At 43.2% G+C, this 15,092-nt stretch overlaps 1 protein-coding gene across 1 annotated transcript in view; it reads right to left on the reverse strand.

Moving 5' to 3' along the window:
• Positions 1–429, reverse strand: part of LOC114053748 (thymidylate synthase-like) — a 10,656-nt gene extending 10,227 nt beyond the window's left edge. Inside the window, exon 1 of the mRNA XM_027876888.1 lies at positions 168–429. Coding sequence (XP_027732689.1) covers positions 168–414 — 247 coding nt within the window. The 5' untranslated portion in view covers positions 415–429. The remainder of the gene's footprint in view (positions 1–167) is intronic.
• Between the last annotated feature and the right edge of the window lie 14,663 nt (positions 430–15,092).

The raw sequence follows: 15,092 nt of genomic DNA on the forward strand, positions 1-15,092 counted from the left end.
AAAGGCAAGAGCGAGGTTCCTAAGCCGGGGCTGTCCCCCCCCCCCCAAGCCTCTCCCCTAAATGAAGGGGCCGGCCCACGTGGGCGCCGGGCCCTTCCCCGGCTCGTGGCCCGCCTCCTGAGCCGCCCCCCGCCCCCTCCCACCGTGCCCACCGCCCCGGCGCCCACCTCGGAGGTTGTAGCGGGCCTGCAGGCCGAACACGGACATGGTGCCGGTGCCCGTGCGGTCCTCCTTCTTGCAGCCGCGCTGCAGGATGTGCTCGATCTGCCCCAGGTACTGCTTCTCCCCGTGCGGTCCGGGCGGCGGGCTGGGGCGGGGGTCGCAGCCCGGGCTGGCGGCGGCGGCAGCATCCTGGGGCTTGGCCCTGGGCTCCGGGCCCAGCCGGCTTTGCAGCTCGGAGCCTGCGGCGGGCATGGCTGCAGCGCGGGGAGAGGAGAGCGGGAGAAAAGCCCCTCCTTGGCGCCTTTTTCACTTTAAATTTAGGCAACTCCTCTTCCTGCTGCAAAACAAAAGGAGTTTCCGCTCCCGAGAGACCCTGAGTTGGGCCCCCTGGCCGGGGCGTGCGTGCGGGGGTCGCCCAGGGAGGTAGAACCCCCTGCAACGAGTGGTGCTTGCAGCCCTCTCCCCCTAATCTCCCACGGCCTCCCACTACCCAGGCCTGGCATCAGTCAGGCAAGAGGCGGCTCGGCCTGATGATTGACATTTGTGTGGCTTATTAGAGTGTGCAAAGCCATCTGCTTAATACCCTTCCTACTCCTCCCGCCTTTCCCTGACCTTTACTCCTGGATCCAGAGACACTGGCCTCCGGCCGTTCCACTCACAATATATTCCATCTCCCGCTCGGGGCGTTCCCTCTGGTGGTCCCACTCTGACCACTGACATTTCGCAAATAAATAAATTCCCATCTTTTACAGGACGCCTTCCCCAACCCTTCCTAATTACAGTGCCATCACTCTATTGATTATTTCCTATTTATCTAGTATCTGTCCGGCTTGATTTGTAAACGTCCGTTTGCATGGTTTCCTCCATTAGATTGTAAGCTCCATGAAGGCCTGACGGCTTTTTGCCTTTTTTTTTTTAAATCCCCAGCGTTTAGCCCTGTGCCTGACGCTTTATAATTGGTTGATAAACCTCACCCATCAGAATGTAAACTCCTTGAGGGCAGAGACTATCTTCTGTCTCTTTCTGAATTCTCTGTGCTTAGCACATCACCAGACACCTAATAGGCATTTAATAAATATTCATTGATTAGTTGATTGATAAACCATAAATAACTGCCCTCACCCCCTGTATAATGTAAGCTCCTTTAAGGCAGGGTGATGATTGACTTGCATAGGCACTAGAAAAATGCTTGTTGAATTGAAGTGACTTGAGAGAGAGATCCCCAGAACCTTTCATCCTAGGGAGAGGTCTGCTTCTCACACACCCCTGGCCTTAGGATTTCGATTCAGCATATAGCTTGGGTTATAAACATTTGAGAGGCATTTTGTGGTAATGCAGAGCTCTTGAAGCCAGGAAGACCTGGTTACAAATCCCTGACAGATACTGGTTGTGTGACTTTGGGCCAATCACTTAACTTGTCAGTGCTCTAGGCCAATTCCCCCTGAGCCCATCTGTTGCAGAGAAGGTGAGATCTACATTAATAGAAGTTTGCTCAATTTCTCATATACCAGTGAAATCACGGGTCTGAGCCCTATCCCTGTATGCATGTATCCAGAACTCATTTGAAGTTTCCTCCCCTCTATTCCCAACACATACTGCCTTTTAATGCAGCCTTAATGGGGGACAAGAATCATGCCCACGATATTCCTGAAGTCTAACTTTTTTGGCTATTCATTGAAATGCCCCTCATGACTGTTGTTCAGTCATTTCATTTGGGCTTTTCTTGGAGTGGTTTGCCATTTCCTTCCCCAGCTCATTTTACAGATGAGGAACTGAGGCAAACAGGGTTAAATGACTTGCCCAGGGTCACACAGCTGGTATGAGGCCGAATTTGAACTCAGGTCTTCCTGACTCCAAGCTTCCAATAAGGAACAGGGGAATAGCCCAGGAGTTAGATGAATAACAGTTAGTTCCTCTTAAGGATTTATGAGATCTTTGTAGTTCAGTAAACATCTGTGGCCAAAGGAACTCATAGTTAACAATAACTTCCCAATTCAGCAATAACATTTTAAGTATCAGTATCCTGTAGAAGCTTTAGTGTGCTCTGTCATTTTGCATATCATGCATATCTTTGTTCAGGAATCCCAATTTTCTTCCATCTGCAAAATTCTGAACTCCCACGTAAATTTCAAATAATAATAATATAAGTAATAACTTTTTTGCTGTTGACAGAAGTTTTCTTGACTTCTAGGGGATCATCCTCTAGAAATTAGGAAACATTTTCCCGTCAGTCCCTGGCTCCACTACTTGATTGACAAAAACCAGAAAAATATTCTTTTATCCAGTCTTTTTTCAAATAAACCACTTTCTAAAAGACACTTCACAGAACAGAAGAAATTAAAAGATTAGGCATCGAAGAAGTTCTGTGTGTATCCCTAAAGGCCTTTAGTTGAGGTCACTCATGTTCTTTTTCAGGTTGTACGATTTGGTATTAAGTCAAAAGCACCATAAGTACATGGGAAATCTTCATAGATAATGGAAAACTCAAGGTTTAAAAATCCATTTTGTTGCTTTTTTGGTATAAGATTTTAATACGGCGATAGAAAAGAACTTGAAGTTGTTTCAGTATACTCTGATCCCTTTGATCAGACCATCCCTCAAAAGGAAGTTAGCCCAAGTTTGAAGGCCAGGCTCATTTAGTCTGTCATAGTAAATTTCTTCCTATTCAATATGGATATAAAATGTGTACAACCTGCCACACAGGACTCTTATGAAGAAAGTGCCCTTGAAACCTTAAAATACTATATAAATGAGTTGTTTATTTTTAACATTATGTTCAGGTGATTTTGTGATTATCAGCTGTCTCAGATTCTCATGGCTCTACTAGGTAGGGTTGTTGAGGGTTGACTTTAATAAGGCTAACGTTGGATTTTTCATGCCATCTACATCCTAGCTCCCCAAACTCAGTGTTCCCTGACCTGTGCCCAAACTATGACATAGACTGATTTCCTCTCCATCTCACTGAAATGCACTGTCTTCTCACTTCTACCTCTTATTATTCCTAGCTTCCTTCAAAGCTCAAATCAGGTGCTCCCTCTTATGGGAAGCCTTTCCTAATTCTCTCCCTACCCCCCACAGCTGCTCTCTCCATCCCCATTACCTTGTACTTACTTATGGGAAGCATTTCCTGATTTCCACCCCAACCTTGCTCTCTCCAACCCATCATCTTGTATTTACTTAACTGAGTTAATGCATCCTCCAGGTAGAATCCTTGGAGATGTGGAATTTTTCTTCCTTTTTTCTTTGTTTTCCCAGAACTTGTTATAGTGCCTTGCACCCAACAGATGCGTAAATAAATACGTCTTGGAGCAGATTGGATAACATCTTTCTCAGCACAGGTATTTCAATGCCACCTGATCATTATTTATTGAAATAACAGAGCCCATGCTCCTGTAAAAGCTTCCTGGTTACAGAATTTTCAGGGTGTTTTGTGTACATTATAAAAGATGCACCACTTTTTGTTTTGTTTTATTGGGGGTTTTTTTGGGCTAGGCAATGGGGTTAAGTGACTAGCCTAGAGTCACACAGCTAGTAAGTGTTATGTGTCTGAGGCTGGATTTGAACTGAGGTCCTCATGGATCAGGGCCAGTGCTCTATCCACTGTGCCACCTAGCTGCCTCCAGGATACACCATTTTTACTCATTTTGTGTGGCCTATGTACACATTCATTAGCATCAAGAGAGCCTTGTTGATGAGGATGGGAGCTAAACCCCAAAAAGGAAAAACCCTGCACTTTCCCACATGGCCAAATCTCTGGCATTTGCCTGAGGATATAATCCCATTAACTGGCCTTTCATTTCGGCTACACCCAATCTTCCAATTCTGTTACCCTTAACCTAGCCTAGCCCTCCATTGTTTTACCTCCCTATGGCCCCCGGCCATTTCCCACCCTTGATCCTAACTAGGCTTCATTTTCCCTTAGCCAAGAGGTCCAGGTTCCAGGCATTCTCTTCACCCTAGTTTACTGACCACTGCCATTCAGATCTTCCTTAGAACCCTCCTCCAGTCATCCCAAACTACTTGGCTACTTCTAAATCCATCCCACAGTTTTTCTGTATATAAGATCCAGCTTGTCTCCATTAAGGTGTTCAGATTCTTACAATCTAGCCACTGCCCTAGCCAATCTAGCCAATAGCTCACTAACATTCAGACTCCTTGCCCGATATGAAGGTAATAAACCTTGACTTTGTCTGAAAGAAGGCTTGGGTCTAATTTTTTGGGCAGGATCCGCATGTTGTGATATTGGGGTCCCAGCACCCCTAAACCTCAACATTGTGACTAACCTTCAATAAATAGAAGCAAAATGAAAACGGGCAAGTTTTAAGGGGTGACTGAGAAGGGTTGCAGTAAGAGGAAAAGGTCAGTTTTTCTTTGCAGTCCTACATTAGCATTTCTGAGATGCCTAATGTGTGTTTTTCCTTTTACATGACCTTCTCCCCTTCACGCCCTTTCTTTTTATTGCCTTCTTTCTTACAGTCTGGGTCAAAAAGGCAGCACCACATGACCTGAGGTGGACCTAAAGTCTGAAAGACCTAAATTCAAATTCTGCCTGAGATACTGAGATACAGGCTATGTGACCCTGAGCTGGTCACTCTCAGAAATCAGTTGTTTCCTCATCTATAAAATGCGGGAGTTGGACTTGACTCCCTTCCAGCTCTAAATCAATGAGTGCACGATTATACACATTTATTATTATATGTAATTATACATTATACATAAATGCTTATTCTTTTTCCCTCCCCCTTGTACCTTGGAAATTGCTACACTACAAATCAAGGCTTGATTGATCATTTTGTTGATTTTCTAGATATAAGGAAGTGATGGAGAAAATGTTAATAATACAGATTAAACACTGGCCCTGGAGTCAGGAGGACCTGAGTTCAAATTTGACCTCAGACACTAGCTGTGTGACCCTGGGCAAGTCACTTAACCACAATTGCCTCCAAAAAACAAACAAAAATAATGCAGATTAAACTTAAAAGTGTGTCTTGGACCCTTTTTTCCCTGGAGAGCCACTTATAAAACATTTACCAGCACATCCCTCATTCAGAGAAAAGAAGTTCTTAAAATCAGAAGCAGTGTGTATGTATATGTATAAACAGCCAGGAAATAAATACATGTTCAATTACATAGGCAATTTTAGACGTGGACATTAAGATTACCTCAGAAGCAGTAGTCTGAAAGAGGCAAATGCATTCCTAAACATAAGTCAAAGCTCACTATTTTGATATGCAGGTGAGGGCAAAAGTGATGCACAAATAATTTTATATGGCCTTTTTTCCCCGCTTGTTTTCAGCTTTATTTCAAAATATTTTTATTTCAGTTCCAATCAGAGGAGGTTTCTAGACCTCTGGTTTGGCTCTAAGTGATCAGATTTCCATCTTAACTCATTCTTATCTTGTCCTAAAAAACATAGACAGTGGATGAGGTGAAGATCATAGAATTTTAGAGCTAGGAACAGTCTTAGAGATAATTTACTGGAATCCATCATTTCATAAAAGAGGAAATGGAAAATCAAGGGAGGGGAAGCCAGAAACTCAAGTTTTCATGTTGTTAAGGTTATTAGATGAGGTTTGGAAATAGCACTTCCCAGTGGCCTTGATGGGGTTGGGATCTGGGCCCCAGAAAGGAAAACCCTGGAATTTCCCACATGGCCAAATCTCTGGCATTCCCCTGACGCTATAATCCCATCAACTAGCCTTTCCTTGTGGCTATACCTAATCCCCCAATTCTGTTATCCTTGACCTAGCCTGGCCCTACATTGTCTTGCCTCCCTATGGCCCCAGGCTACTTCCCACCCTTGGTCCCACCTAGGCTCCATTTCCCACCCTTGGTAATTCTATTACCTCATGGACTACTTGGCCACTCCTAGATCCCTCCCACAATCTTTCTGTATATAAAGTCTATCTTGTCTCCATTAAGATGCTCTGATTCTTAGAATCTAGCCAATAGCCCATAGAAGTTCAGATTTCTTAAGAGTCTAGCTAATATGGCGAATCTTCAATAAACCTTGTTTTTGGCTGCAAGAAGGCTTGGGTCAAATTCTTTCGGGCAGCACCCGGGTGTTGAGATTTTGGGATTCCAGGATACCTAACCTCTAGACAGCATCATATGGTTCCCTGACCGGGAAAAACTGCCTCTACCAAGCTCTTCACCAGCCGGGACTAGAAGGTACTTAAACCTCCTCTCTTCCCTTAATCCCTTTTTTTTTTTACCCTGCAATTGGGTGGATTTCCAAGCAACTAGAAAGGCTTGGCTTGGAAGTGCTTTTCGGTCCTGACCTCTCAGGTCCCATTAGGTCAGACAGCTATGAGGTTATCTTGAGCTCAGCCTGATGCTCTCAGGCTCTCTGTCCAGTGGTTCTTTTCAAGACTATGGACGTAGGCAGTATGATAGGCCCAGTCCTGTCAATTCTCTCAGCGCCAGGGACTTGGGAAAACTTAACGTACTTCTTTGGGTTTTTGACTTTTTTGTCTGTTTCCCAAGTCTTATTCCTAAATCTTCTTTAGGGACTTCCAGTCTCCACACCCACAAAGGGTCAATCCTCTTCAATTCCTGAAGATTCGCCTTTGGGCTGTATTTTACAAAATTGGGAAAAATTTAGTTTCTCTAAAGAACTACAAAAGACAAGGCTGGTGTTCTTTTGCAACACCATTTGGCCTCAGTATCACCTGGAAAATTATGAGGCATGGCCCGTTTTGGGGACATTACAGCAAAATATGCTCTCAGAGTTAAAACGATATTGTAGCAGAGAAGGAAAATGGGTAGAGATTGCCTACATAATGACTTCTGTCGAACTTTTTCTGGACCCCATTCTCAGAAAAGATTGTAGGATGCTCATAGCCAGAGCCACCCCACAAATGGGGAATGGGGATCAACCAGACTTTTTGGATGACCCTCTTTTTATGGCTGCCAGGGCTATAGCACCTCCCCAGTCCCTACCCCCTCCCTATTCTCCCCATTTTCCCTTGGCCCCCCCTGTTTCCCATCCCCCTCCCTCCTTGCCTAACCCCTCTTTCCCTTGCTTTTTCTCCATCCCAACCCCCTTCCCAACCTGCAATTTCTCCTCAGACCCCTGCTCAGGTTTTGGCAACACCTCCTCCCCAGGCCCTTTACCCAGAGGCAAGGACCACCCAGACCTTGGCGTCAGCCCCAGCCTCAGTGGTATCTCCTCCCTTGATCCCTCCCCCTCCTCCAGTGTCAGCTGATTTTTCCCCTTGCCAGCCAGATCCCCTGGCTTTGCAGTCCAGTCCAGTTCAGCCAACATTTCCCAGTCCCTCATTCACAAGAAGTGGGACTTCCTATCTCCCTACCTCCCTAGCCCCAGTTCCCACAGCACCTTCAGGGTTTTTTCCCCTAAGGGAAGTGAATTAGGGTGCATGTTCCGTTCTCCATTTCAGACCTTATTCAGGTCAAAGAGAAACTGGGTCAATACTCAGAAGATCCCACTAAGTTTACTGAGGGCTTTAGAGATGTGTCACTACAATTTGAGCTTTCTTGGGGTGATTTGCATCTTCTCTTCTCCACCTGTTGTACCACTGAAGAGAAGAGGAGAATCTGGGAACAGGCCCCAAAATTTGGGGATCGTTTTGCTACCTATGACTCCACAAAATACCCTTCAGGAACAGCTGCTGTTCCCACTACTGACCCAGGATGGGATTATCAGAAGAGTGAGGATAGGGCAAGGAGAGATCACGTGGTAATTTGCCTGTTAGAAGGACTAAGAACTGCATTCCAAAAGCAAGTAAATTTTCAAAAAATTAAGGAAATTACTCAGGGAGAAAAGGAAAACCCTTCCCTTTTCCAAGACAGGCTAGTAGAAGCTATTAAAAAGTATATGAATTTAGATCTCAACTCTATAGAAGGGGCAACAATCCTTAGCATGTATTTCATTAATCAGTCTGCCCCAGATATTAGGAAATTGCAGAAATTGGCAATGGGACCCCAAACACCTCAGGCCCAATTACTGGAGATGGCCTTTGGAGTTTTTAACAACAGAGACTTAGTAGCAACAGAGAAAAGAAAAAGAAGGGAAGGGCTAGAGACAGAGAACATGCTTGATTCTTGGCTGCTGCCATAGCCAGGAAAAGACCCAAGGGTGCTCCTGGAAACTGGCGGTGGGAAAACCTGCTTTCAATGCCACCAGGAGGGTCACTGGTCCAACAAGTGCCCTACCAGGGCATGTCCTCAGAGGAAGCCCGTCAACTTGGGCAGTCAGGGCCAAAAGGAGGCCCGCTGGCCCAAGGAATGCCCCTCCAGGGCACCCCCCCCAGAGGGAGCCAATGCCTCTGGGACTGTGCCCAAGATGTGACCAGGAGGGACATTGGAGAAAGGATTGTCCTGGAGGTTGGAAAAATGGTGGAGTTGCCCCTCAGTACCCCATCCTCCAGTCTTCTCAGGGCTGGGAATGACAAGGGAGCCTGGGGTTTGGTAGCACTCCCACTTTCTCCATCTCTCTCACCAAGCCCTGGGCAAAATCGAAGGTAAGGTTACCCACTTTATCTTGGCTATGTTCTCTGTTTTACCCTGGCCTTACTTGCCCCTCTACCTGTAGGGTCATGGGCATTGAAGGGACATACCCTCTCCCTTGCCTACTTGAGGATCTGTTGTTTGAACACTCCCTTTTTATGCTCTCCTCTTGCACTTCCCCTTTGTTGGGAAGGAACCTGATGGTGAATTTGGGGAGCCAATCTTCTCTAGTTAAGCCTCCTATCTCCCTTTTCCCTCTGTGCACCAGACCTCCCCATGTTTCCCAGAAGTGTGAGAGACAGTTGAGCTAAATCTTTTGACATCAGGGAATTATGTCAAGCAACTTGTCATAATTTGGTTACCGCTAAAATTGACTATTGTAGGTTATTGTTTTAATGTGTAAACTTGCGAAAAAAACTTGTTTGGGTTTTGTATAAAAATCTCTAATGATTGGCTTTTTATACCAGGTCAAATTTAAGTTTGAGATGTAAATCCTGCAAAAATTTTTCCTAAACTGTGATTAGTAAAAATTGCTGTTTGAGGTAAAAGCTCATAGGATTTTATTTTGAGTTGTCTGATGGGTTATAATCCATCAATAATCAATAATCCACCATCTTGAGAGAAATGCCACAAGCTACTCAGAGAATGTGATACTGATGGGAAGTCAGCATTGGGAAAAGCTGAGAGGACAATTTTAGCCTCAGTCTAAGATGGGATCCTCCTGGCTCAGTTTCTCCATTATGTTCCTTTGAAAGGGAATGTTACCCATCTGGCTATTCCTGAGTCTGGCTATGAGATGGGTTTGATACTGCATGGTGGACAGACTGAATTATCTGAATCCAAACAGAGCTAAGGATGTTTTATCCTCTCAAAGTTGGGCCCTAAATCTAGTCCCTGCTTTATATCTGGGCCCTGCAGTTTTTTCTGTCAGATTTATGTCTTCCAGACTATGGGCCATTAGCAAACAGCAAGTACCAGCCAATGTCCCCACATCATTCCATGGATGCGGCCTGTGCTCGGTTCCAGTTAACCTCCTCTTTGGGACCCCCTCGAGGCAGGGACAGCTCTACGCCCCTTGCCAGCAGGAAGCAGTTTCAGAAGCCAAGACCTTTGCCCCTTACTCCAAAAGAATTTGGGTCTCATTTGTTTGAGGGGAGAATGATGGGGTTGGAATCTGGGCCCCAGAAAGGAAAAATCCTGGACTTTCCCATATGGGCAAATCTCTGGTGGTCCCCTGAGGCTATAATCCCATCAACTCGCCTTTCACTGTGGCTATACCCAATCTCCCCTCCATTGTCTTAACTCCCTATGGCCCCTGGCCATTTCCCACCATTAATCCTAGCTAGGCTCCTTTCTCCCATGGCCATGAGGTCCAGGTCCCAGGAGTTCTGTTCACCCCAGCTTACTAGCCACTCCCATCCAGATTTCCTTAGGCCCTTCCTCCTGTAACCCCAAACTACTTGGCCACTCCTAGATCCGTCCCACAGTCTTTCTGTATATAAGATCCATCTTGTCTCTATTAAGATGCTCTGATTCTTAGAATCTAGCCAATAGCCCACAGATACTCAGATTCCTTAAAAGTCTAGCTAATATGGCGAATCTTCAATAAACCTTGTTTTTGGCTGCAAGAAGACTTGGGTTGAATTCTTTTGGGCAGGACCCGGGTGTCGTAATTTTGGGATTCCAGGACCCCTAACCTCTAGAACGCATCAGCCTCTTCTAATTTTTCAGGACATACGTGCCTAGTGCCTAGAAAAAAGACTGAGTCTCATCTAACCTTTATATCGTCTCCAAAATGTATAAGATATATTTGCTGAATTTAATTCACACCAGGTCTGTAACAAATGTTTTCAATTAAATTGAATTGACTTACCCTCGGTTGCTAAATGGCAGGGCCAGGACTATATTCAAGCACTCAATTTCCAGTAATCTTTCCATTTCATATCAAATATTAGATCCATCATGAAAGTACTCAAGTACCTCCCAGGGAGTAATTTAATGCTAGAAAAATCTGGTTGAATGAGTCCTATGAGACGCAACATGGAAGAATAAAAGCACCATACTTTATATACAAAGGGTACATAGACTTAGAAAAATCTAGAGAGTCTGACTGTACCTTTTACCTCCAGTATAATTTTTAAAAGACTTTATCTTCCATTAGGCATGATTATCTTCAATTTGCAGTGACTCCAAACAATTGAACTTTCTGTGCTGAGTCTCTGGTCAAAGAGAGTAAACTAACACAGTCAACAAAGAGTTATTTAGAAAAGAAATGCCTTCTATGAATTATTTTGTAAACCAAAAGAATCCCTTTATAATGCTAAGAGTAGCCTTTTTTCCTTTAAATACTGCTTCCACTTTGGGCTAGTCACTTTATCTCATGTGCCTCAAGTTTGTGATCTGTAAGATTATAAGAGCACTGTTACAAATAGTTTTGTGTTTACATTCATGAGACGTTGCAAGTACAGTCCAAGAGCCTTTCTTTATCGCCTAAGCCCAATCTTCCAATTCTTTGTTACCCTAATTGAGCCTAGCCCTCCATTGTCTATTACCCTCAATGGTCCTTAGACTACTTACCATGCCATTGAACAACTCCTAGTCACTCCCATCCATATCCTCCCTAGACCCTCCTCCAGTAACCCCAGCCTACTGGACACTCCCATCAAGCTATCCCTTCTCCCAGGCTCCTTCCAGTCACCCCAAACTATTTGGCCACTCCTAGATCCCTCCCATAGTCTTTCTGTATGTAAAATCCATTCTGGCCCCCATTTAGGGCCTGAGACTTCTCATGCCTGCCTGCCTGTCTGAAGAGTGTCACAAATGTTTAGATTTCTTGAGCCTAGCCAATATGACTGATCTTTAATAAACCTTGTCTTTGACTGAAAGAAGAATTGGGTCGAATTCTTTTGGGCAGCACCCATGTGCTGTGATTTTGGGGTCCCAGCACCCCTAAACCTCTAAACATCAACAGAATGATTAAATGTCAACCAAAAGCAGCATGTGTTTTTCATTAAAATATTGCCATGTTAAAGGAAAATACTACAGTGTCAATGCATATTATAAATATAAAACTGAATAGAAGGAAAACCCCTAATATATTAGTAAAACAGACATTTCAGGGACTAGATCTTCATTTATTTAGTATTTAAACAAAACCCACAAAATATAGAGCATCCATACAATTGCTGTACCTTTTTTTAAAAAACTTAAAGCATGTTTTGAGTAGCTATTAAACTACAACAGAAAATTAATTTTTCATGGCATTCAAAAGTAATATTTTACCATCATAAAACCACATATTTAGTGCATTCATCACATCGTTCTCATCTGTTTCACAATTCTGAGACCTCAGACGGGGGGTACGTCTAGATCCTAGATGTTAGATGTATCGGGGGCAATAAGTCATTTTTGCAGAACACAAAAAATCAAAACAATGTATGTTTACTATCTGCATTGCTCTAGTTAGAATAGGATAGAAGGGATAAATATTCTTGTCAAGTTACAAATACTCCTCCAGTGTTTAGCATCATTTAGCTCAGGTGAGCCCCTTTTCCCTTTGGGGAAAGTATGAGAAATAGTTATAAAATAGCAATATGAGAACAGAGGCTTCTGGTGATAGTTTTTATAATTACAGCCTAGGGTATAAGAAAATAGCATAAGTGGCTTTAGTTCTTGAAAAATAAACAATTAAATATTATTAGCCATTAAATAAGCAGCAAACTAACATGTAAAGTTCTATTTATTCCTATTTGATTAGATGCTCACTGCTCCCTGAGGTTTTCCTAGATCATAGATGAACCTTTCTCTCTAGTGGGAAAGCCAAATAGCTTTTTAGTGCTTTCCCTGCTCACAATTGAGGAACAATAAACTTTTATTATTTATGGTAATAAAGGATACATATCTGTTAAACTAGCACTTAATAGATGGGCACTTAATAGCACTTAGTGTTCTAGGTATTACAAATGATAATATCATGGAAACATAGATTTAGAGAGGTAAGAGGCATCAGAAGCCATTGATTCCAATCTATACATTATATAGATGAGAAAATTGAGGCCCAGAGAGGTTCTGGGACTTTCCCAGGATCATGCAGTTACTAAGTGTGTATGACAGTGTCTTTCTGATTTCTAAGTGCCATATCCATAAAGTGTTCAAATCCTGTCTCACACACTGAGTAGCTGAATGTACATGGTACATGGAGGAGATAGATAAAGCATTTCTTAAGTGCTTACTAGGGGTTAAGCCCCATGCTAGGTATACAAAATCCAGAAAACAAGATGGTCCTTATTCTCAAGAAACTTACATTCTAATAAAGGAGATATTGAAAATTAGAGAAAACAGAATTCTCCCAGTAAGTCAAGCACTTTTTTCCTGATGGTGGGATGGTGAGATAGGATGGAGCTTCAAAATGACCTGTTGTTCCTTATGAAAATTAAAGTTCATTTGGAGCAAACTGCTCACCTTGTAGTTACAGCACCTAAAAGGGAGGTAATATGATGTAGTAGAAAGAAAAATTAATCTGGAATGTGGAGAACCTGACTTCAGTTAAATCTTTCTGGTTCTCAGTTTCCTTCTCTAGAAAATAAGGGAGTTGGACTCTTTTATAGTACTTAGAGCACATGTAACATAGCCAACTTGTACAGGTGTGTGTGTGTATGTGTGTGTTTTTGAGGTAATTAATCAAATCCTCCCACCCCACTTAATGGATTTACTAGGTTACAGAGAGCTGGACAATTAATAGCTAAAAACTCACTGAGATAATCCATTACAATTTGAAGTTTATGAATAACCAGGAAAGAATATCAAATGCAGTTGAATCTAGCCAGAAGCAATCAGTAACCTCCAAAAGAGACCCAGTGCTAGATTCTACATTGCCGGCTGACGCTTTGAGTTGGACTACCTGGGAAATTTTAGGTAGGAAATAGCTCTCAGATTTACATGATTTCCCACTATTGTAGAGCCATTTCCTCTTTAAAACTGAAAGACAGGAAGGCATTCTGTGAAGCCTTCCTAGTAGGATCCAGTCCCTCATAGCCATACCTCCCTCCTTTAATCAAGACAGTAGAGACGGGAAAGAAGCATTTATTAAGCACCTATTATTTCATAGCCCTTAGTACAGTGCCCAATACATAGTAGGCATCTGTGGAGGTTTCCTCCAAGGCTCTATCTTGGGCCCTCTTCTTCTTCTTCTTCTTTTTTTTTTTTTTTTGTCTACCTCCCTTGATGATCACATCAACTTCCATGACTTTACACTCATTTCCGTGTAGACCATTCCCAGATCTATAGACCAAGCCCTAGCCTCTCTCCTGAGTACCAGTTGCACATTATCTTTAGATAATCTTGACTTTAGGACATTTTGAACTGGGTGTTATGCAGGTGTTTCAAATTCATCATGTCATGTGTGTTAAACAAAACTCATTATCTTTTTCCCAAAACCCACTGTCCCTCTTCTAAACTTCCCTAGTATTTGTTGAGAGTAGCATAATTCTCCCAGACATCCAAGTATATGACCTCTCTATCATTCTTCTTTGACTACTCCCTTTCCCTCCCCCTATATGTCTAAGCAAATCTTGTTTCTACCTTCCCAACATCTCTCCCATTATGTCTCTTTCTTTCCACTCGCACAACTACCACCCTAGTTTAGGCCCTCATCACATAGCCTTCTATGGACTTACTATGCGCCAGACCTACTGTGCACCAGACACTTTGCTAAGTGCTGCCCCTGTCTTCATTCCCATCCATTTGCCACATAGCTGCCAAAATGAGTGCAGATCTGACCATGTTCTATTCTTCTATTCAATAATCTCCAGTGTTTTCCTACAGAGAAATCTCTTATGGAATCAAATATAAATTCCTTTGTTTAGTATTTGAAATTCTTCACAACCAGACCCTTTCTAGGACTAAATTCTAGTCCTTCTAGTGGTAAGGGGATACTTCAGTGCCATGCTGCACTGTTAAGTGCTGGGAATACAAAGACAGAAGTGAAACTGTTCCAGCCCTGAGGAGCTTAAGTCCTTTGATGATAGCTCATAGGACTTTGTTGGTTTTTTTCCCTTCCTTTCCAGTCTTGTAACATTTGTCCCTTCCATTCACCCTGTGATATGGTCATACTATTCTAGTTGCTATTCCTCAAACATGATATCCTAAGTCCTGTCTCAAGACCATTGCATTGGCTGTCTTCCATGTGTGGAAATGCTCTCTCTCCTTACATCTGTCTCTTGGAGTCCTTGTATTCCTTCAAAAGAATGAAAGCTCATTGAGATCAGAGATTGTTTCATACCTTATCTTCGAATCAGATTTGAAGGTCCTTGGGTGTGGCCTTTTGACTGAATCCAAGTTTTACAGAATAAATCCTTTTATTAAGGAAATTTGTTCTGTGAAGTTTGGATTCAGTCAAAGGGCAGCACTTGAGGACCTAGAGGCCACATGTGGCCTCAAGGCCTCAGGTTCCCCACCCCTGG

This window comes from Vombatus ursinus, unplaced genomic scaffold (assembly GCF_900497805.2).
Source record: "Vombatus ursinus unplaced genomic scaffold, bare-nosed wombat genome assembly UNPS02014812.1, whole genome shotgun sequence".
In the NCBI taxonomy this organism is placed as follows: domain Eukaryota; kingdom Metazoa; phylum Chordata; class Mammalia; order Diprotodontia; family Vombatidae; genus Vombatus; species Vombatus ursinus.